We start from the raw sequence: 24276 nt of genomic DNA, 5'->3' as shown, positions 1-24276 counted from the left end.
TTGCTATTGTTGTTTTTGTTCCTTGTTTAAAGGACGGGTCACCTGAAATCTGTTAGGGGGGTTAGCAGGAGTTTTTGGCGTAGAATGTTGACATATGTTGAAGACAGTTGTAGAATGAATGTTCGGCAAATGAAGGTTGGCTGACATTTGTTTTTATGTAATTCATTCGATTATTCAGATTTAAAACTTGGATTTTCCGTATCCCACTATATTTTGTGTTTGTACGAAATTGTGCACATGTTTATAATCTGTATGAGTTTTATATCGTTGTTGCTGTCATGGACCTTTTTTTTAAAGTTATCTTGATTGGTCGATAACGAGGGGGGGGGGAGACACAGAGAGAGTGGGGGTAACACAACCGAGACATATCTCGCACCTTATTTTAGTACAGCAACATCTTCTCTGTTGTCTTGGCAGCCCAGAAATAAACTGAGGGGGGGGGGGGGGGCACAACTGAGACATCTCACAAAGAACAGACTTTAGTACAGCAACTTCCTGTCAGTTGTCTTTCTTTTGGTCCAGAAATAAACAAAAGGATTCAGAACAGTGACTCGCTTTAAGGCCTCCGCTGCCTGCCGTGCCGGTCAGTGGTCAATAAATCCGACTCGACAAGCACTCTGGCAGGTATGCCGCGCTGGACCGTCTCAGCGAGGTAGGGGTGCTGGCTATCCCAAAACCTGGCCCACCCAACCTGTCCTAACTGATCAACTCTGCCCTTTGGACGGGTGGAGGATGGACGTCTTGGCTAGAGAAGGAAGCAAAGAAGGCAGGAAAGAAAGAATAGGGGGAAGGAGAGAAGGGTGCCATGATGATGATGATGACGATGACGATGAGGACGACGACGACGAGGAGGATTATGGTGATAACAATGGGTTAGTCCCTTGACAAGCACTGGCGAATGTTCAGAACAGCAGTCGCTAGGTTGTAACATTCTGTTCCGGGATCGCCATATTTTCATTATCTTCTACCAGACTGGTTACAGCCACGTTTCGTAAGCGATTAGTGTCTGATCAATCATGTCCAAGAATACAAGTTTGCTCATCCACTATAATCTGATTTATTATCAAAATGCCTTCCATTCGTTTTGGGGTTTGTCTGTTGTTTACTCTGACGGTCAAACTCCATCTGCCTCTCCTCTACCTCTCAATCGACACAAATCAGAATCCTACGGACTCTCATGTACCCCAAGCCCCCCCCCCCCCCCCCCCAGCCCTCGCCTCCTCTTCTCAACCTCCTACCTTCACGCTCTCAGCGAAAGCTTGTAAGTACAAGATGACCCAACTATTGCAATACTCATCAAAGACAATACCCACAATTTCATCACACACTCGGTTCAACCACGGTCTTCCCAGGAACCGCTCTTCGTTTACACAACGACTGCCACAACAAAATGGCCACAGTTGTCCAATTAGCAGCCCTGTAGATTTATGAATCTTCTGGCCGCCACGTGCGGGTATGAGACGGTTCGGTGGCCGCAGTAACGGGGAAAATCTGGAACCACTTTGCTACCCGTTGCTGTACATAAGTTTACGTGTGGTGTTTAGCGCTGAAGAGAGTTGTCGCGTGGGTGAACAGCTGTGGCGCAGTTGTTAGGCTTTGAAGCCATTATAATTATGCTGTATATTTTGTAACATAAAAAGGCCCATAGAGTCAGTCGGAGAAGATCCTCATAGGCTGGTATTACACAGCAGATTGTTCAGCGGTCTTTTAATGCGTCACAGAGCTTATGGCCATGAACAACATTAGACGTTGTTCAGAAATACCTCTGTCGGATTTGAATGGGTTGTGCAGGCTTGTCCATACCACAGTGCTCTGAGGGACACCATCTGGCCAGAGGAGACAGCGCTACAAAAGAAGCTATACGGCCCCAAAGAGGACTTGGAGAGGACAGCACGTTTCGCCCTGCAGTCCGGACTGACGATCTAACAGCGAACCACAAGAAGACACAAGAAGAAGAATGGGTTGTAAAAGAGAGAATACTCTTGCTTTGAGAAAGGCTTTCCCTCGTAACATGATAGGGAAGTCACTCGCGAGGGGTGTGTCATCAAAACACCGTGGACAAAGAATTTTCCTCACAACAAGTAAGAGTATTCACTCGTTCACAACCCACACAAAGCCGACAGAGGTGTTTCCTGGGTTCGTCTATCAATGTATTGTCATAGTCGCAAGCCCTGTGGTTCATTACAGGTGTGGTGACAATTTGCGGTGGAGGAAAACGACAGCCTTTGAGGATCTTCTCCGACTGACCTAAGGCCACTTTGCTTTTACTATAGGCAAGCTGGACTCCTAAAAGTACACCCTCATTTGAAAAGGGCGCATTAATTAGTGAAGATAGTACCCGAGGAGCTTCAGACACTTTGCACACATATATTCTACTGCTACACTAAGATTGTTTTGCGTTGCATCTACGGCAGTGTCGAGGTTGGAGAAAAAGAGATTTTACAGAATACGCGTTGAAATAAAAATCTGACAGAAAATTATTAATAACCAACAAACCAACCAACCAATCAGTCAACCGAAACAAACAGATACGCTTCTTTTTGGGTCTGGACCTGGATGCCCACTGGGTGTAGTTCGTGAGGATTTCGTCACAGGAGCCGACTTTGGCTATTACGTGAATTACCAGTGTTGCTAATGGGCAGAATATACCTGCGCAGTTTCAGCGGCACAGACGACGCACTGCCTATTATTTATGCCGCGATAGGGATTATGACGAGTACTTGGCCTGTTTTCCTTTCATGCAACGTGTAGCGGGCTGGGATAAGCTGCAGTGCGTCGTCGGTCCTGCTAAAGTTACATATGTGAGCAGATAAAAGTGAGGACATACAACTAAATAATCAGCAGGAGAGTCCTTCAAGGTGTTTTGCCCTGTTAAGCGAAGTGATGCCACAGCTTTGTAACTTACCTGTTCCGCGCTACAGGGGGGAGGGGGGGGCGCAGGTAGATAGGTGTAGAGCTACAAACTGGAGCGATCCCCCTTATCTCCATTTACTCCTCCTAATCTTCTTCGTGTTCTTCTGTTGCAACTGTTGGGAACAGCATTAGCAATTAATTACGGTCGCATTACTGTTGCTTTTTGTGTTCTGTTTGAAGTTTTTCTTTGGTTGTTGTGTGTGGGGTTTGAGAATTTTAGGTTCGAAGACTAATTTTTCGATTCGTGTTGCTGTTTTCTTTAATTTGCTATTTTTGTTGTGGTTGCTCCCACTTTCTTTCTTTCTTTCTGCATTTTTCTTTTTCTTTTTACATTTAGTCAAGTTTTGACTAAAAATTTTTAACATAGAGGGTGAAATTGAGACGAGGGTCGTGGTGTATGTGTGTGTGTGTGTATGTGTGTGTGTGTGTGTGTGTGTGTGTGTGTGTGTGTGTGTGTATGTGTGTGTGTGTCTCTGTGTGTGTGTGTGTGTGTGTGTGTGTGTAGAGCGATTCAGAGTAAACTACTGGACCGATCTTTATGAAATTTTACATGAGAGTTCCTGGGTATAATATCCCCAGACGTGTTTTTCATTTTTTGGATAAATGTCTTTGATGAAGAACACGTTCAGAGAGTTAAAAAGAATAGAGATATAGAAAAGCGTGCTATCCTCCTCAGCGCAACCGCTACAGCGCTTTTCTGGATTGTTAATTTCATTGCCTTTGCCACGAGCGGTGGACAGACGATGCTACGAGTGTACGGTCTTGCGGAAAAAATGCAATGCGTTCAGTTTCATTCTGTGAGTTCGACTGAGCTTGACTAAATGTTGTATTTTCGCCTTACGCGACTTGTCTCTCTCTCCCTCTCTCTCTCTCTCTCTCTCTCTCTCTCTCTCTCTCTCTCTCTCTCTCTCTCTCCTCTCTCTCTCTCTCTCTCTCTCTCTCTCTCTCTCTCTCTCTCTCTCTCTCTCTCTCCCCCTCTCTCTTTGTGTTTCTTTTTTTTTCTTGCCTTCTGAGGAGTCTGTGCTCTGTAAATAAGGATGCACAACACTGATTTATGTTTGCATCTGAATTGCTTTAGCTTTTAAAAATTTGTTGGCTTAGGATTTTGGATGTCTGAGTCAAACTGCCCAGCGCTAACTAGTTTATAGTTCATTTTTTTTGTATTTGTTATGTTTGTATCTCTTTCTTCCTGTCAGAATGTTGCTGTTTCAAGCGTTTCGCAAAACGGCTACAAAAATGTCAAACTGAAGCCAACTGCCAACAAATTCAGAGATACAGACCTTTCCATGAAACACTGAATCCTCCTCACCATCACAGATATGCGCAGGCTTTTATATATGGGATACAGACTCAGAATATTTATTTTAATGCACAAGGTTGGGAATTCGTTGTGACAATTGCGGTTTAGAAATATTCACTCAAGCCAAGCACACCCAACACGCGCATCTATATATTATACAAATTAAAAAGAACGACATCATGTTAATTAAATTCAGATGCAAACATAAATCAATGTTGTGCATCCTTATTTACAGAGCACAGACTCCTCAGAAGGCAAGAAAAACAAGTCGCGTAAGGCGAAAATACAATATTTAGTCAAGTAGCTGTCGAACTCACAGAATGAAACTGAACGCAATGCAACGCAGCAAGACCGTATACTCGTAGCATCGTCAGTCCACCGCTCATGGCAAAGGCAGTGAAATTGACAAGAAGAGCGGGGTAGTAGTTGCGCTAAGAAGGATAGCACGCTTTTCTGTACCTCTCTTCGTTTTAACTTTCTGAGCGTGTTTTCAATCCAAAAATATCATATCTGTATGTTTTTGGAATCAGGAACCGACAAGGAATAAGATGAAAGTGTTTTTAAATTGATTTGGAAAATTTAATTTTGATAATATTTTTTATATATTTAATTTTCAGAGCTTGTTTTTAATCCAAATATAACATATTTATATGTTTTTGGAATCAGCAAATGATGGAGAATAAAATGAACGTAAATTTGGATAGTTTTATAAAAAAAAAATTTTTTTTTTACAATTTTCAGATTTTTAATGACCAAAGTCATTAATTAAATTTTAAGCCACCAAGCTGAAATGCAATACCGAAGTCCGGGCTTTGTCGAACATTACTTGACCAAAATTTCAACCAATTTGGTTAAAAAATGAGGGCGTGACAGTGCCGCCTCAACTTTCACGAAAAGCCGGATATGACGTCATCAAAGACATTTATCAAAAAAATGAAAAAAACATATGGGGATATCATACCCAGGAACTCTCATGTCAAATTTCATAAAAATCGGTCCAGTAGTTTGGTCTGAATCGCTCTACACGCACGCACGCACGCACGCACACACACACACACACACACACCACGACCCTCGTCTCGATTCCCCCCTCTATGATAAAACATTTAGTCATAACTTGACTAAATGTAAAATGAAAAAGAGAGAGAGAGAGAGAGAGAGAGAGAGACAGAGAGAGAGAGACAGAGAGAGAGACAGAGAGAGAGAGAGAGAGAGAGAGAGAGACAGATAGAGAGTGAGACACAGAGAACGAGAAAGAGAGAGAGACAGAGAGAGTGAGACAGAGAGAGAGAGACAGAGACAGAGAGAGAGAGAGAGTGACAGAGAGAGAGTGAGAGGGACAGACAGAGAGTGAGACAGAGAGTGAGACAGAGAGAGAGTAAGAATATCCTTCCACTTGGACACGTACACACAATTAGCAACCTGACTGCTTCTTGTGCAAAGTTGGAATATTTGAATGAACTTCCTAAAAGCCATTTGTGGAGAGATGGCCTTATCCCATTTCAACAGATACGAGATGGTGGGCTGAAGCGTTCACACGGACAGGACTGTGCTGTTTAGTCGAACTCTGCACTGACTTTAGAGCAAGTTGCTTCTTCGTTTTTCAGGCTCTGGAGATTTTCTGTTGGCATTCTGAGTTCGTTAGAGGCGAACATCGTATATCACAAATTCATCAACTTACACCTGCACACGGTCCTAATAGATCGCGTCTTGGATAAATGTATATCTTTTAAATCTTTCTTCGATCGAGGAATTCGGTAAGCATGCGGGGCCTTTAACAATTAGTGACGCCTGTTGCGTCTCTTAGCTCCTTGCGTCGTGCTTTCTTGCATGGGTTCCAATATGAAGATTTGGTGTGCGTTTGGGTTATAAGGGTGGAGATTTTTCCGATCTCCCAGGTCAACTTACTAATGTGCACACCTGCTAGTGACTTAACCCCCTTCGTGTGTACACGCAAGCACAAGACCAAGTGCGCACGGAAAAGATCCTGTAATCCATGTCAGAGTTCGGTGGGTTATAGAAACACGAAAATACCCAGCATGCTTCTTCCGAAAGCGGCGTATGGCTGCCTAAATGGCGGGGTAAAAACGGTCATACACGTAAAATTCAACTCGTGCAAAAACACGAGTGTACGTGGGAGTTTCAGCCCACGAACGCAGAAGAAGAAGAAGAAGAAGGTGTGCGTTTGATGTTCAGGGTTCTGTTGTGTTAGGAGAACCTGTGCATGTATGCGGGTTCAGGCGCCTCACGGCTAATGCGTCTGACAATGCAATTGTGATGTTGCGTTATGCACTACTTGTGAACATCTCTTGATTGTAGTAATTTTCAGGACGACAATTCTTTAAAGCTTGGCAGAATTTCCTTTCCAACTCTCTTATTTCTGTAACGTTTTTACGCTCTCAGCCTAACCTAACGGTTCAAAACCTAGCTTTTAATGAAGCTCAACTTTTCCCGTTTTTTATCGAAGGCGTCCCTATGAGAAAGGACAAGTTACTGAAGAGAAGTGAATCCAACCTTAGCACCCCAGGACATGTTGTTCTGGGGCTGTTTTCACGGGGGTTCAAATTTCGCTCAAGCACCGGATGGCGCCGTGCTGAGGTGTTTAGCGATAACTTCATATCACGTGCACCCAGCACCGGATTGTTGGCCTGAAACGGGTTCCCGTTGCTTTCCTGCACACTGCAGCTCAGGGATTTGAGTTTTTGTGACACCGCCCTTTTTCTGCACCACACCACACACCGCCACAGACTTTCCCTCGTCAGATGGACAACCACCGTACGACACAAATGGCTTGAAATAATAAATACAAATTAAAATCGAGACAGACTCTTAGTCTTAAAGATTATCTACAGGCACGGGACAGATAGACAAACACGGACGGTGGAACGAATTAATTAATATACATCTCTCGGTTCGCTTGCATTGCTCCTTCCAAGGACAGGACTGCTTCTGATCCCTTGCCTTTCTTGGGGAACACTGGGAGCTCCTTTTCACACAGGCCTTCCCCTTCTACTCATACTCTTAAAGTTACTATAGAATAAACGTGTTCTGATTTCTAAATCTTTTTTTTTCGTCTGTCTGTCTATATGTCTGTGTCTGTCTGCCTGTCTCTGTCTGTCTGTCTGTCTATCTGTGGCTGTCTTTGTCTTTGTTTGTGTGTGTTTTTGTGTATGTGTGTGTGTGTGTGTGGGTGTGTGCGTGTGTGTGTGTGTGTGTATGTGTGTGAATGTGTGTGTGTGTATGTGTATGTGTGTGAATGTGTGTGTGTATGTGTGTGTGTGTGTGTGTGCGCGTGTGTGTGTGTGTCTCTCTCTCTCTCTCTCTCTCTCTCTCTCTCTCTCTCTCTCTCTCTCTCTCTCTCTCTCTCCGTCAGCCACCCCCCCCCCCCCCATCTCTTCCGCCTTCCCAAGCCCCCCTACCTCCCTCGAATACTTTCCCTGGGCTAATCCTCAGTCAGAGTTGAAGAAGAGGCCTTGAGATGATGGTAGAATTAGAGATATCTTGTCAGTCTCTGCGAGGCCGGTCTGCGATGCACGTGTCTGTCAACATCGGGAGGTTGTTATACATCCACCTACACTTGATAAGAGGTCAGTTAATGAGTGCGGAATGACCCCCACAGGTAAATATTTATGTCACCTTGATTAGATTGTTGGGTAATTACCTCCCTTGATGCTGGGGTCACGGTTGAGTGCGGATGTTCTTTCTATACTAATAGAAGGATGCACTGGGAGGTAGTTATTCAACGTAGACTTTGCAGGTGAATGTCTGGAAGAATGCAGTTGATCTTCACGTTTCTCCTAAAAATGAAACTTCCGTTTGAAAAAGAAAGAATCCTTTTTGACTCACATGCGAAGCAAAAGTGAGTCTATGTACTCACCCGAGTCGTCCGTCCGTCCGTCCGTCCGTCCGTCCGTCCGGAAAACTTTAACGTTGGATATTTCTTGGACACTATTCAGTCTATCAGTACCAAATTTGGCAAGATGGTGTATGATGACAAGGCCCCAAAAAACATACATAGCATCTTGACCTTGCTTCAAGGTCAAGGTCGCAGGGGCCATAAATGTTGTCTAAAAAACAGCTATTTTTCACATTTTTCCCATTTTCTCTGAAGTTTTTGAGATTGAATACCTCACCTATATATGATATATAGGGCAAAGTAAGCCCCATCTTTTGATACCAGTTTGGTTTACCTTGCTTCAAGGTCAAGGTCACAGGAGCTCTTCAAAGTTGGATTGTATACATATTTTGAAGTGACCTTGACCCTGAACTATGGAAGATAACTGTTTCAAACTTAAAAATTATGTGGGGCACATGTTATGCTTTCATCATGAGACACATTTGGTCACATATGATCAAGGTCAAGGTCACTTTGACCCTTATGAAATGTGACCAAAATAAGGTAGTGAACCACTAAAAGTGACCATATCTCATGGTAGAAAGAGCCAATAAGCACCATTGTACTTCCTATGTCTTGAATTAACAGCTTTGTGTTGCATGACCTTGGATGACCTTGACCTTGGGTCAAGGTCACATGTATTTTGGTAGGAAAAATGTGTAAAGCAGTTCTTAGTGTATGATGTCATTGCTAGGTTTAGGTCAAGCATGTGAGTCGTATGGGCTTTGCCCTTCTTGTTTCTTCTTCTTTTTTGTGCTTATATTTCGGTTCAACAAAGAGAGAGAGAGAGGGAGGGAAAACGGAAGGGAGGGCGGGAGGTAGGGAGAGAATACCGATTCCTATAGAGATAGATGTCAGGCATGATCTAAGTTTTAAAACATGCCTCTTGCAAATTTTCACACACACACAAACTCAAACAAGGATACAGATGTGTGTGTATGTACGTGTGTGTGTGTGTGTGTGTGTGTGTGTGTGTGTGTGTGTGTGTGTGTGTGTGTGTGTGTGTGAGTGCGTGCGTGCATGCGTGCGTGTGTGTGTGTGTTAATGTGTGTGTGTGTGTGTGTGTGTGTGTGTGTGTGTGTGTGTGTGTGTGTGTGTGTGTGTATGGGCATACTGAGTGCAGAGCAATGTATTCAGTAAACAGTTTGTAAGAGATGGGAATGTACTTCCTTATTCTGTGTCAGCTGTTTTGAACAATTTCTGCAGAGCTCGACCGAGATGTTAATCCAGTATGTCTTTGCGAAGAACTTTGTTTTAACATTCTGTTTATTTACATTTAGTTTAATGATACGTTCTTTTCTTGCATGCTGTACTGTTTCCTTTCAATATTAGAAATATAACCGGTTGGGATTTGCAGTCCGGTCGCAGTGGGAACGCTAACTGGACCTGAGATGGTTGGATATTAAGTTGGAGACGAAGGGTTCAAATCAGTCTGTTTGTTAATCTGTTTCTTCGTAAGCCTGCGTACTATGCTCATGCAATTATTTTTGTTGAATTGTGAGGTTAAGAGATATTATCAACTCAATCTGAACAATTCGTTATTGCTTTGGATCGCGTGTATGTTTTTCATGTTGTCTTGGCGCCTGACAAAGGCTTGCAGCCATAATGGCTCTTTCAATCGTGCTACCGGCAAATGGTTTCGTTACTGATCAGCTGGTCATAGAGATAATACATGTGTGCTTAGCAACGTTGCATTCAGGAATGCGACACGGTACTTTTGATGTTATGTAGCAATTTCTACGCATATTTCGTTCTGCCACAACGATCTTGTTGCCGCTCGATTGTTTTGTCAGTTTTCCATTCCACCTTTGTCCCTGCTATTTTTGTTGTTGATGCCATGGCAAGTGCTTGATGGACAAATCCCGGTGATGGTTCCTATCATCGTTTGAAGATGACACATTATTTTCGTTCTGCCGACAAGCTCACTGCCGCTATACTTACGACCTCCATGTCTTCTATTCCATCCCGAATCCCTACGATCCCTCTTCTTGTTGATTCCATCCTAGTCACGCCTTCGTCATGCAACCCACTCCAGCCTTGTTTTGCCACCACACCCCACAATAGCGGCGGCTGCCGAGATTGGCATCTGCAGGATTCTGACATTTTATAATATTGCATGTGGGGAGAATGCCACACGAGATCTCTCTCCGTGGCTTCGGCTTAGTCTCTCGGGGGTGGATTCCTGACTTGAGCCAGCTTCTCTGATCCTAAGGATCTTGTTAGATCCTTGTTGTGGCTTCATCAGTCGTGTAGGATTTGATTCTTTTTTTGGTCGATTTTAGCGAGGGTCCTTCTGAATGCTTTGTTATGTCAGAAAGTATTTATACTATTTTATGATATTGTGTGTATCCTTAAGTGACAAAATCAGATTTCTTTGTTATGTCTGAATTTTGGAACGTTGGCAGTCTCTTTGTTTTTGGATTTATTTTATGTCAAAAAGTATTGTAGTCCCGGCAAAATATGGCTATACCCTTTTCTGTGAGCTTTAGTGATGGTACATGGTCTAAGCAAGGTGTGAGCATTTTTATGTTGGAGAATATGGCAAAAATGGTACCGTTTACATTCCTTTACTATGTTGGTTCAAAACCAAATCTGCGACTTTACTGATGGTCCATGCAACATTTAATCACTGTTATATCGGAACATTGGAAGTCATGGCTTAATTATCCCGCAGTGGGGCACTGCGGTTATGAAATTAAAGGCCCCTCCTGTTTTTGGAACCGCAGGAGATTTCTAGTTTGCTGTTAGGTAGATTTTTGGTTCCTCTTTCCTGTCATGCTCTCTTTTTCTTCATGAATTCTTTTCTTTTTTCTGCCTTCTTGCTCATTCACCTGTATTTTTTCCAAAAATCTCTTCTCTTGCCGCTTTTCTCGCGATTCATGTATAGTTTAATCTGTTAGTGTTCTGATGTAAGTCCAGCAGTAGATAGGTTAAGCCTATTTTAACATACTGGAAACTGGTAATCTTCCAGTAGGTATTAATTTAGTTTTACTAAAGCCTGCTGGGACACAAGTAATGGGTTAGTGCATTTGTAAACAGGAATCGCTTGACAAGTGGCCCCCTTCATCCCCCCCTTCCTCGTCCTGATATGGCTCTGCGTAGTCGGCTGGACGTTAAGCAACAAATAAACAAACAAAATGGCTTAATTAAGTTTGCTTCCTGTATATTTGGGATCAGTAACTTGAACATGACAAACGTTGTACCCCTTCTTTGTTAAGTGATTCCTAAATCTGTACGTTTGGCGATGGGCTGTGAAACGTGAAGTCATTGTTTCGTCAGAGAATAGAAACTTAGCTAAGCATAGCTTTTTTTCTTTTTTTGTTTGCTTAACGCCCAGCCGACCACGAAGGGCCATATCAGGGCGGTGCTTCTTTGACATAAAACGTGCGCCACACACAAGACAGAAGTCGCAGCACAGGCTTCATGTCTCACCCAGTCACATTATTCTGACACCGGACCAACCAGTCCTAGCACTAACCCCATAATGCCAGACGCCAGGCGGAGCAGCCACTAGATTGCCGATTTTAAAGTCTGAGGTATGACCCGGCCGGGGTTCGAACCCACGACCTCCCGATCACGGGGCGGACGCCTTACCACTAGGCCAACCGCTAAGCATAGCTTCCTGTATCATCTTCAACACATCTTCTCATTGAACCTCTTGGGGGATGTATTCCTGGCTAAGCCATCTAATCTGATCTTGGTCGGGAACGTGTTAAATAATTGTTGTGGCTTCATGGGTCGTGTAGGATTTGGGGTCCATTTTCTGCTACTTTTCGTGACGGTCCCTGACTTGTCGTGGCATTGTTGTTTCAGAGAGTAAAGCAGTCCTCGGCAGAGAAAGCGTCCTGTCTCATCTTTGATGAATCTTGTTCTGTGGGCTCAGTGCTGGTCAAGGCAAAATATTTGTGTTGTTATGTCAGGAATTATGACAGAAAAGATTATTATACACATTCTTGACTGTGCTAGGTGAAATCTGATTTTGTCATTTTACCACACTCATTACCACAAAATCCAACTGAAAGCTGACTTTCTCAACGCCTTCTGTTCTTATCCCTGAGGCATACTTAATCGTCTGCATTGTCCTGTGCATTGCTATTTTCAAGAATTCATAGGACACAGTTCACACTGGCTTCGTGCATTTCTAAAACGCATCCCTGTTTGAAGGAATGTCACCTCGCATAACCTGCTGCGATGAGCTTTGCTCGTAATGCTCGGTGACATTCTCTCACACTGGCTGTCTCGTGTATAACGTGCACGCCTGTCTGTGTGAAGGAATTTCGACTGTGCATGGCCTGCTGTGATGGGCTATGCATGTAATAGTCGGTGACTGTGTCTGAATGTCGTGTCACCTTGCCACGAGAGAGAGGTGAGAGTTCTTCGCGTGGTTTGCATTTTCAGGCATGAGACCAAGGGTAGGGCGGATGGTGGCGAGAGAGGTGAAGGGACGGGGAATGTTTCCAGTGCCGTGTGCTGGGCTGGGAGCAATGCCCACCAATGTTTAGCTCAGGCACCGTCGCGGCAGACGCGCCTTAGTTCTATGCAGGAAAATGCAGCGCGCTATTCTGGCCATCTGGCCAACTGTCGTTCTCATCTCTAAGGCAGACTGATATCAAGAGGTGTAAGTTACATTCGCCTTCAGGCTCAGGCATTTTCAAACGCTAGACTCAAGACTATTTTGGTGGAAAGTGGATGGTAGCAGGGAAGTATTTTGGCACGCGACAATTCGTCGTATCCCGCTATGCCTCTTCTACATCCCTCCCCCCCCCCCTCCCTCTTCATCTTGACTCTTATCCTCCTTCCCCTTCTCCTCCATCTAAACACAAACAGGAACCAGCGAAATAACCAAGTATTGAAAGAAGTAAATGGGGATGACTATACAGCCTGTTCCAAAAGAAACGCAACCAACCTGTTTGCAAAATCAAAGTGCAAATAATATTTCATGAAGTTACATAACGTGCACGCCTGTCTGTGTGAAGGAATTTCGACTGTGCATGGCCTGCTGTGATGGGCTATGCATGTAATAGTCGGTGACTGTGTCTGAATGTCGTGTCACCTTGCCACGAGCGAGAGGAAAGAGTTCTCCGCGTGTTTTGCATTTTCAGGCATGAGACCAAGGGTAGGGCGGATGGTGGCGAGAGAGGTGAAGGGACGGGGAATGTTTACAGTGCCGTGTGCTGGGCTGGGAGCAATGCCCACCAATGTTTAGCTCAGGCACCGTCGCGGCAGACGCGCCTTAGTTCTATGCAGGAAAATGCAGCGCGCTATTCTGGCCATCTGGCCAACTGTCGTTCTCATCTCTAAGGCAGACTGATATCAAGAGGTGTAAGTTACATTCGCCTTCAGGCTCAGGCATTTTCAAACGCTAGACTCAAGACTATTTTGGTGGAAAGTGGATGGTAGCAGGGAAGTATTTTGGCACGCGACAATTCGTCGTATCCCGCTATGCCTCTTCTACATCCCTCCCCCCCCCCCCCCTCCCTCTTCATCTTGACTCTTATCCTCCTTCCCCTTCTCCTCCATCTAAACACAAACAGGAACCAGCGAAATAACCAAGTATTGAAAGAAGTAAATGGGGATGACTATACAGCCTGTTCCAAAAGAAACGCAACCAACCTGTTTGCAAAATCAAAGTGCAAATAATATTTCATGAAGTTACATACGTGACGACATAGGGACAACTCAAGTTTCAACTGAGCTGGCAATACAGTAGAAAATAACAGTGACTTCTTCAGCTGGACTGACGGCAGAATGCCTCGTTTGTCTAAAAATGAAAGAGAGCGTGCTATTGGCATGCTTGCCGCTGGCCAAACGGGCCAAGCAGTCAGTCAGGTCATGAAAAGATTTGAAAATGTACCAAAAATGAAATATGTAACTTCATGAAATATTATTTGCAAAAGAAATGCTGGTGGAGGACACATCCGTTATTAAACGCAGAAAAGACAGCTGCGTCAGAAAAGGGACATAAATCGTGCTTCAATTGTCATTGTTTTCCACTTTTATTGTTAAACCTGTTTTGTTCCACATGTTGTGATTTGGAAATGTACCAAAAATGAAATATGTAACTTCATGAAATATTATTTGCGGAATAAATTTTGCACTTTGATTTTGGAAACAGGTTGGTTGCGTTTCTTTTGGAACAGGCTATAGTTAGCTTAGTACTGAAAAGGAACATGCCTTTCAGGGCTGATTTTGGCAGTCAGCAAAATGCCAACACTTGTTTGGTCTAATTGCTGAAAACGGTGCCGTCGCCGGGTTTAGGAAGAACTGCTGATTTTTTTTCCTCACAATAGGACTAGGAGTCAGATAGATGACGCTGATTCAAACTTTCGGAAATTGCAGAAACTTGTATGTAGCCATTTTCGAAAACAATGTGCAGAAGAAAACAAATCTCCTGTCTCAGTCTTCACATTCGGTGTGTCACCAAGCTTCTGGACCATGCAGTTCTCACTATCCTATCTCCCTTCCTTCTTATTTCTTTCTTGGTGAAGAGTTTCTGACAATGCAAGCCAAATAACAAGTAGTGTTTTATGAAAGAACCACACATAAAAAAACAGCAGAAAGTTAATAGAAAATGGTAATTTCATGACATCAACAAAATTGAAAATTCGGTTTCAATGCTTATTAGCTGTTTATAGTGTCATTTCAGAGCAATGTTATACAGAGAGCAAAAAAGACAAAATACAGTACATTTCAAGAAGTAGGCTGACATAAAACCAGAGACAGCGAGAGGAGGGGAGGGGCGAGGGAGGAAGGGTTACGGACGGGGGTGGGGGTATTATGGAGGTGGAGGGGGAGGGCGTTCACAGTTGGCACCACTTGAATATATTTTCCCAAAGCACGGGTACTTGTAAAAGTAGTTTTACACGCGTCCCGAGTGGTTGCAAGCCACCTGTCTCTTATCGCGTCGGCCTGTTTGGCTTCCGGACTGGAAGTAACGTTCCCATAATTCCACTTTAAAATGGCTTCGCGCGCTTGTGTTACACTTGTTTCCATGTGGTTTTGTACTTTACTTTTCCGAACTCCACATCTCCTTCTTATCGCTTCTTTTCGCGGCTTTTTTCTGCTTTTTGTTTTCGCTTTTCCCTGTTTGTTGTGGTGAATTTAAATCTCATGTCTATATCTGCTTCACCCGTTGTGTCTACTCATCAGACTGTCGTGACTGATTGTCAAGTTCTTGCTCTTTGTTCATTTCTTGCTCGTCAAGGTCTCCCTGAATCCTTTCTTTGGCCTCTGTCTGTCATGTTATACTCTCTCTCCGTCTGTCTGTCTGTCTGTCTGTCTGTCTGTCTGTCTGTTTTTTTCTAATTCGTCTGCCTCTATTTGTCAGTGTCGGTTTAGCAATCTATCTCTCTGTCTATTGTTCTGATTGCTTTTCTGCCAGTCTCGGACTGGCAATATCTTTTGACTGAACTTGTATCGCATCATGTTGTTCTCTCTCTACTGTCAGTCTCCTACTCCCCCGATATCCTCCTACTCTCTCTTCTTCTGCACAGTTTTTTTCGTTTTTGTTTTTGTTTTGTTTTGTGGGTGGGTGGGGTGGGGGGGGGGGGGTACCATTTTTCATTGTCTCGTCAGCAGCTCTTCCCTTTCCTTTCAGCCTATTTTCTCCTCAGCTAGACTTTCAGTCCAGCCCCCATTAGTGTTCCGTCTTTACTTACAACTGTCACCTTGATGAATTACCGCCAGTCATTCCGGCATCGTTCTGCAAGAGATTGTTGTTCTTTCACACACTTGTTGCTTTTCTTTCTTTTGGGGTTGAGATGGGGCGGATGAGTAAGGGGTAGTGGTGGGGGGGGGGGGAGAATGGAAGAGAGATGGTGGAGTAAATTTTGAGAAAATGTGTTCCTGCCTCTTTTTCTTTTTTTCCCCTTTCCACATTGCTTTCTTCTTTTTTACTTTATCTCTTAATTTCTCTGTTTTCTGTCTTGTCTTGTCCTTCTTTCTTTCTTTCTTTCATTCCTTCTTTCTTTCTTTCTTTTTTTCTTGTTTCTTGCTTTCATTATTTCGCTTGAGTTCTCGTCGCAGGAATATAGCTTTGCCCAGCTGGTAAAGAATTTGAGTGTCATTATCTAGATGTCATTTCCTCGCCCGCTGATGCGGACTGGTGATGATGATTCCTCGACTGCAACATATGCTATTTTAATTCACTCACTCCAGTTTGCGAAACGGATCCACACCGTTTTTAAGTGGTACAATGTCTATAATGTATTCAGAGCGTTATTGTGGCCATCAGTAAAATTGTGCATTTTAGCTGTACTAAAACAATGGAAGATTGAGTTTGAAACCTGGTCTTGGTCTGCTGCACCCTGCATAATTGGGCTGCAACCGCAAAGATAAAAACTACAACTCCCACGCACACTCGTGTTGTGCACGAATGGGTTTTATCGTGTATTGGCCATTTAGGCAGTCAAACTTCATTTTTTGGGGGGACGGCTTTGCATCTATTTTTGTGACAAGAAATTGCAAAAAAGACCGTCATCATCATCATCAGCAGCAGCAGCAGCAGCAACACCAGCAGCATCAGCAGTTTTCATCAGAATACAGCAGAATACACAGCATGCATAATAGACGCTGTGTTCGGACTGCACGTGCACATATGACGGCTTACTAGTGCCACAACCTGGGGTTACCCATTATCATGTGATAATTACTAATTAACGCTGTCAGTTACTGTTTTCACTCGTTAGTTACTCATTTTCACGGGATAATTAGTAATTTTCACGGGAAAATGACTAATTTTTAGTTTTGGCACTAGCAATCCGTCAGGAAGTGAGTTAAAACTAAAAATTAGTAGTTAACAGGTGAAAGTTAGTAATTTTCCCGGAAAAATTAGTAATTAACACGTGAAAATGGTAATTATCAAGGGAAAATTACTAATTTTCCCTTGATAATTACAATTATGAGGTTTTGGCACTAGTAATCCCTATGACGGCTTACTAGTGCCAAAACCTGGGGTTACCCATTATCACGTGATAATTACTAATTAACGCTGTCAGTTACTGTTTTCACCTGTTAGTTACTCATTTTCACGGGAAAATTACTAATTTTTAGTTTTGGCACTAGCAATCCATCAGGAAGTGAGCCAAAACTAAAAATTAGTAATTAACAGGTGAAAGTTAGTAATTATTCTGGGAAAATTAGTACTTTTCCCGGGAAAATTAGTAATACACACGTGAAAATGGTAATTATCAAGGGAAAATTACTAATTTTCCCTTGATAATTACAATTATGAGGTTTTGGCACTAGTAAGCCGTCATATGCACACAACTTATTAGAAGTCTGCGTCTCTGTCCATACCGGCCACACATCATCACGACCGGTTAGCGAAAGATCTGAGAATGAGGTTGCCATCACACAGTCTCGTAGGACTCATACCTGAGATACCTGTACTAAATCCCGCCTCCGTGCAGCTAAAGGCATTAGGATTAGTACATAGTCTGTCTACGTCTTTAGTAAAAGCACGTGCGTTTGGGTTGCAGCGTGTGTTCTGTGTAGACGACGTTCGTCTCTTTTCTATGGTGTTTAGATGCATGTTGCATCCTACCGGCTGAAATAAGGACTGTTCATGAAGTGTCAAACTGCTCTCTAGCAAAGCCTAGCCTTAGTGTATCCTGGAATATCGTTGTCTTACCTTGCCAACTTTGAGTGACGTCCAGCTGACAAGGCTGGGGTTGGGCAGTTTCCAATGCAAAACTTTGCAGATAAAGCCCAACATTAATTAGACGACTAATTCGCGAAGTCTAGTACACGAAGTTGGCTGTACGAAGCTTTGGCACTAAATTTGCAATAAAAAGACTTCGCGAAGTCTAGTACACGAAGTTGGCTGTACGAAGCTTTGGCACTAAATTTGCAATAAAAAGACTTCGCGAAGCCTAGTACACGAAGTTGGCTGTACGAAGCTTTGGCACTAAATTTGCAATAAAAAGACTTCGCGAAGCCTAGTACACGAAGTTGGCTGCACGAAGCTTTGGCACTAAATTTGCCATAAAAAGACTTCGCGAAGCCTAGTACACGAAGTTGGCTGTACGAAGCTTTGGCACTAAATTTGCAATAAAAAGACTTCGCGAAGAAGTCTAGTACACGAAGTTGGCTGTACAAAGCTTTGGCACTAAATTTGCAATAAAAAGACTTCGCGAAGTCGACTTCAGGCTCAATTAAGGACAGCCTTGAGGAAGGGCTCAAGTAAAGAGGTTGCAGAGACATCTCTGCTCTTACCCTCTTTGGCTCAAGCTGCATGCCAGTGTTGAGTAGGACACATTCCATGTGTCTTTGATGCTGATTCTGTTCCTTTAACAAGCCACAGACAGGGCTCGGATGCTACCGCAAGATCAGTCGTAACAAGAGATCACAGACTTACTGAGTTTACCATCGCAGTGTCTCAAGGGACCAATACCTGAGATACCTGCGTTGACTTTGGTATAAGTACAGGTAAAAGCATCTTGATGCATCACACCTGGCTGTATAAAATGAGACTGTGTCAGCAGAGAAACTAAAATCGCAATGAGAACACGAACGAGGAAATCAGGTATGCGATGGAATCCGCTGAAAGAGGTATCACTACCCGGTGACTCGCTCAATTTAATAGTCCTCTCACACGCCTTGTCCAAACAATTGCACTAGTGGGCGAATGAACTGCGAATTTCAAATCTGTGAATAGTTTTGAACGACAGATGTGTTCACCGTAGCCAAATGTCGTAATAACCAAATTCCTATCAGAGTATATATAAAACACGTACAGAGCATATCACGCATACTCGAAATGACTTTGGCAGCGTATATATCAACTATATTTTTTACCAGTTGTCCACTGTTGCCTTTGAGGACGTTAGAATCTGAACTGACTTTGCGTTCCCATAATATGTACCTCATAGAGACTCATCGGCGTCTTCATTGTAACTCCAACCTCTCTATAATAGTGGTTTGGCGCTGCACAACACCTGTCAATATGAGATGGAGTTTCAAGAAACGAGAACTACGCATCAAAGTTGTGTGTGCTGTGCGGGGAATCTGTTACAAAGGATTGTTCATTACTACCTGTGGTGATGCACCTTTCATCACCCGCTTCGGGAAAATCCCTTGTGACGTCAGCGCGTGCCTCTGTGGCATTCTCATCACGAGGGGCATTTGCATACAGATTCCGGTTACTTATCCAGCGATGCTTTTATGTCTGCTAACAATTCTTGCAGATATGTACTCATGTTCGTCTTTTGCTGAACTTCTCTTACATACAAAAAGAAAGACAGAAAATGAAAACATAGAGGCATGGCAAATGACAAAACATAGAGGCATGGCAAATGACAAAACATAGAGGCATGGCAAATGACAAAACATAGAGGCATGGCAAATGACAAAACATAGAGGCATGGCAAATGACAAAACATAGAGGCATGGCAAATGACAAAACATAGAGGCATGGCAAATGACAAAACATAGAGGCATGGCAAATGACAAAACATAGAGGCATGGCAAATGACAAAACCAACCAACAAACACACGAACCAACCGCGAAACAACAACTACAGAAGACGGCTCACAAAACAGAACAAATTGAAAATGAATAACAGATGTAATGCACTCCTTCATCCCGCCCCCGACCCAAACCGTATTGCAAAGAAGAGTAATTAACTAACACTGATGTTCATTTCGGTACAAGAACTTTCACGACATGGTCTCATTGCAAAGCTGTTTGATATACTGCGCTGTTTTGGCATAGCAACATTTAATTTCTTTTTTGGTATAATTGAAATTCAAACGTAGGCTCCCGAAAATGGTGGTTTTGATCTCCTAATGAGATATCACAATTTGTATTATACTGCTTTACGTTAATCTTTCTTCCAAAAACAAACACAGAAAAGATTGGTAAAAGCACCAACAACAACGAAATCATCACCATCATCATCATGATCATGATCACCATCATCACCAGCATCATTAACAACAACAATAACATCGTCATCATCATCATCATCATCATCATCACCATCATCTCCACCCCCACCAGGAACAACAACAACAACAACAGGCTATCCCCTATGGCATCACTTCCACACTGTCAACACTTACCCATCACCCCCCTCCCTTACCCATGCTGCGCCACTTCTCAAAATGCCCCCCCCCCCCCCCCTCCCCATGCTGCGCCACTTCTCCCGGCCATCAAGCCAACAATCACGCTGTTGCGGTTTTATGTACCCTGAAGTGCTCAAGATGTGCACTGATTGTAAACAACAAGCCCCTCTGTCTCCATCCCACCCTGCAAGCCCGCCCTCTCTTAGTAGCTGCGGTCAATCGAGATTAGCTCCAAGGACTCGGGTCAGTTCAGAGAGCGTTGGCTTATAAATCAGTCTGAACTGGGAACCCCACAGAGCTATTGGCGATACTTGAAGAGAGAACAGGTTGGGGCGGGGAGCAAGGATATTCGTTAAAGATGCCCTTCTCAAGGCTGTCCTAAGTTTAGCCCGAATCCGACTTCACAAAGGCTTCCCGAAAATTCAATGCCAAAGCGTCTTGTAGAAAGCAGCCTGACGGTAGATTTTTGGCATGTGTCCATTTGAAGGTCCGTCTTCTCTCATGTAAAAAATATATCGAGATATTCAAGACTGGATGCTCAAGACTGTCTTCAATTGAGTCCGAAGTCGACTTCGCGAAGGCTTATTCCCCAAACCTTAGTGCCAAAAACCGGCTTCGCGCAGCCAGTTTCACGAAGTCAACTTCGTACAGTTAATTTGAGTCTTTGGAAAGGAATGTACCTTTAAAGGGTGGGAGTGGATTTTGGATTCCCTGCGATCACAGACAAGTTAGAGTGTCTGAGAGGGTTCATCAAACAGCGGGACATCGTGGCGTTTTAGTGGAGTGTGGTCATTCAGATGGACAGTGAGGGAAGATTGTCTGTCCGTCTCCAGAGCCATAGAAAGAGCTACTATTTCTATGTCTGTGGTCTGTCTTCCTCTGCTGTAAACTTTAGACAGCTTTACATGGATATCTGACAGCTTCTTGAGAGTTTAGGTTTACTATACGAACTACACTATATACAATTCGTATTTGATAAATTGTGATGAATGAAGGAATGTATTTAATTCACCCTGATTGTGGCATTCACGATAGTGAAATCTGAGCAAATGCTGTGTTGGTAGTTGTGCTCTGCTCGTCTCAGTAAGTCCACTTTGAGGTTTGGGATACAAGCACACAGCCACGGAAGAGGCAGACAGGCAGACTGACAGACAAAGGTCAAAGGAAGCAACAGCCAGACACATAAGGTTCACAACTCATCGTGTCAATCAAAATACCCCCACAAACAACCATCCACAAACCCTTAACGTCTGAATTCCCTCATAAATTGGCATATCAAAGGCATCCCCGTGGGGTTCAAATTCAGCTCAGTACTATTCACTGACTGGCAGGGGGTCTCGGAGGAACCGCTAGGCCACACTGGCCCTCGCCTCATTTCTATCGCCAAATTCTATCGTTCTCTGGGGGTTCGAATCCTGATTTTCTCACCGTGCCTCTCATCTGTTCCGGTCTCTCTATCGTTTCATGCTGGTGGGAATGGTTATACGCGGAAGGATCGTAAAGGGTGAAGTGTCTAGAAATGGTCCGTTCTGACTTTTGGCCGTTTCCCCATTTTCAGTACAGAGTAAGCCCGGATCTGAAAATGCTGAGCGATCAGAAAAGTCATTTTGAAAATGGACTGGTTTTCACATTTTTTTACAATCGCTATAAAAGTGATGAGCGTTTCAATTTGAATATGTACGAAGGAACACAAAGACATCCTTGCAGAACTAAGCTGAGTCGGAGTTGTGCCATGTAATGTTCCTACTGGCAAACCTACGAAATGCATATTCACATGCTAGAAAGTTGAGATAAGAAAAATGTTTTGATTCATGTTGGCGGCTGGGTGTTCATTTCTCATGATCTCTCGTAGGATGCAAAGAGATGCATGGAGTCAGACCGCATATCATGTGCGTCTTAATTAATTAATGTGCGCTAAATACCCCATATATTTTAGGCTTAACACTGAAAATAGCCCTGTCAGTGTTTTGTGTATCTGCATACTCCTTTGAAAAAAATGGCCAATGAAACACGGTGAAGGTAGACTGTTTAAGTGTACAAGGTCGACGGTGTTCATAAATAGGTCATCAGCTGCTTGCTACAGATCAGATACGATAAATCGACATGTAAAATTCTTATCATCTACACCAGTAATATGATTAGAAATACGTGTGTAGGCGATACACTCCACGGACGGGATAAAATGTTACGTTTTGCTCGATGATAACGTGCTATGTTCTTATGTTCCATTGAACTTTTTTGGATAAATAAGAAATGAGCCGACATGGACAAGCAAATACAATCATTTAGTCATTCTCGTGCTAGCAACTGCCCCGACAACAGTCTGTTCGATTCCCTGGTGGCCCTTCCCCGCATTCATGTACACAAATTTCACCCTGAAATTAAAAAAAAATCTTGTTTTCCTGGATGATTAACGGCATGAGGTCTGAGGAGAGAACGAAAAACACAATGCACGTCAACATCTATCAATAAAAGCAAAAGAAAAGTGATGGTGTATTCAATCCTTGTCAATGCAGCTAGTAATTCGACTAGATCGTCCCCTAAATATCCACCCGCCCACCCCCCCCCCCCCCCCCCCAAAAAAAAAGAAAAAAGTCGAATCCCTGGTTGATTAACAGCATGAGTTCTGAGGAGAGAGAAAGAAGAACACAAAGCAATGCACCTATCAATGTTTTAGCTAGTGGTTCGATTCTCAGGTGGTCTGAACTAGCTCACCCCCTAAACATCTACCCTGACAAAAAAAGTCCAATACCTGGATGATTAACAGCATGAGGTCCAACTCTGAAGTGAGACAGAAGACTGCATGTAAGCAAACCATCTATCAATGAAGGCATCTCTCTATCAATACTCCCTCTCCCGGTGTAACACGAGAACATTACTCCCACGAGATTTTTACTCCGGAGTAAACATTTCGTACGAAAAAGTTACTCCTTTTACGAAAAAAAGCACTCCCCCATTGCACGAGAAAATTACTCCCCAAGACAGGTGAGTTCCGAGTAAACATTTCGTACAAAAATGTTACTCCCCTGACGAATAAATAACGAATAAATTACTTCACCCCAACACGAGCAATTTAACTTCCCATGCCAGGTGTACGAAATTTTTACTCCCTTGTCCCCTGTTAGTCTTGGTGGTGGAAGGGGTGGAAGGAGGGTAGCGCGACATTCGTTTGCGCGAGATCACTTATTGGCATTATCCCTTCGCCCGCATCCCATTTTTGCGTACGAGATTTTTACTGGAAGTAAAAACAATGGGGGGTAAAAATTTCGTGGAGGGAGTAATTTTTTTCGTGCCCTGGGGTTTTTTTTTCTCGTACGAAAAGTGTACTCGGAGTAAGAATTTCGTACGAAATATTTACTCCGGAGTAAATTTTTCGTGGAGTAAAAATGTCGTGTTACACCGGACACTTGAGACCCCGAATTCTCGCCTCTTTTTATCTGCCCAGTCGGCAGTCTTTGCCCCCTGGATTGCTTCCTGGTAAGGGAGAAAGATAAGGCTTCACCGACACTCGGGGAGAGCGGTATGAACACCTCTGAGCCTGAAAGGTGAAGTTTTTGAAGGATATAGGATGTATAAGTGTTGAGAGATTTTTGGCAAATAAAGTACTAACTGGCGATGTTGTCGTGGTCATGTTGGTCGTAATATCAGCAGCAGCGTAGTCATGGTTATCCGATTAAGATTTTTGATCATCATCTTTCTTTCTTTCTTTCTTTCTTTATTTGGTGTTTAACGTCGTTTTCAACCGTTCCAGGTTATATCGCGACGGGTGATCATCATCAATAGCAGTGTAGCAGCATTATAATCATTTCTTGGTTACCCAAGTTGTGTTATTACTGATACGGGGACACTCTCATCATACTAATTCTGATTTGTGGCAATTGTTTTCTTCTCAATATGATAACATTACAAGTACAATGCAATATGATAACACTACAAGTACAATGACTTGGCGACAAGGGAACGAAAAAAAGAGGAGAGGGGAAGAGGGGATACATAATGCAACTTAATATCCCAATATAGTGTACAAATGGGGGAAAAATAGCATAACTGAACGTATTTGTGGCAATGTTGGAGTGCAGTCATTGTGCGAAGTATGAAAACA

General features: G+C 43.3%; 1 protein-coding gene across 1 annotated transcript in view; it reads left to right on the top strand.

Annotated features, from left to right (window-relative positions):
- LOC138967791 (tyrosine-protein kinase transmembrane receptor Ror2-like) overlaps window positions 1-24276 on the top strand; it is a gene marked incomplete in the record, with an annotated part of 138235 nt that overhangs the window by 72924 nt on the left and 41035 nt on the right. The window contains 1 exon segment of the mRNA XM_070340448.1: window positions 8188-8198. Coding sequence (XP_070196549.1) covers window positions 8188-8198 — 11 coding nt within the window.

The sequence above is a fragment of the Littorina saxatilis genome, linkage group LG5 (genome assembly GCF_037325665.1).
Source record: "Littorina saxatilis isolate snail1 linkage group LG5, US_GU_Lsax_2.0, whole genome shotgun sequence".
Lineage (NCBI taxonomy): Eukaryota > Metazoa > Mollusca > Gastropoda > Littorinimorpha > Littorinidae > Littorina > Littorina saxatilis.
The sequence above is the reverse complement of the archived record's forward strand: the minus strand, read 5'-3'. Positions and strand labels throughout refer to the sequence as shown.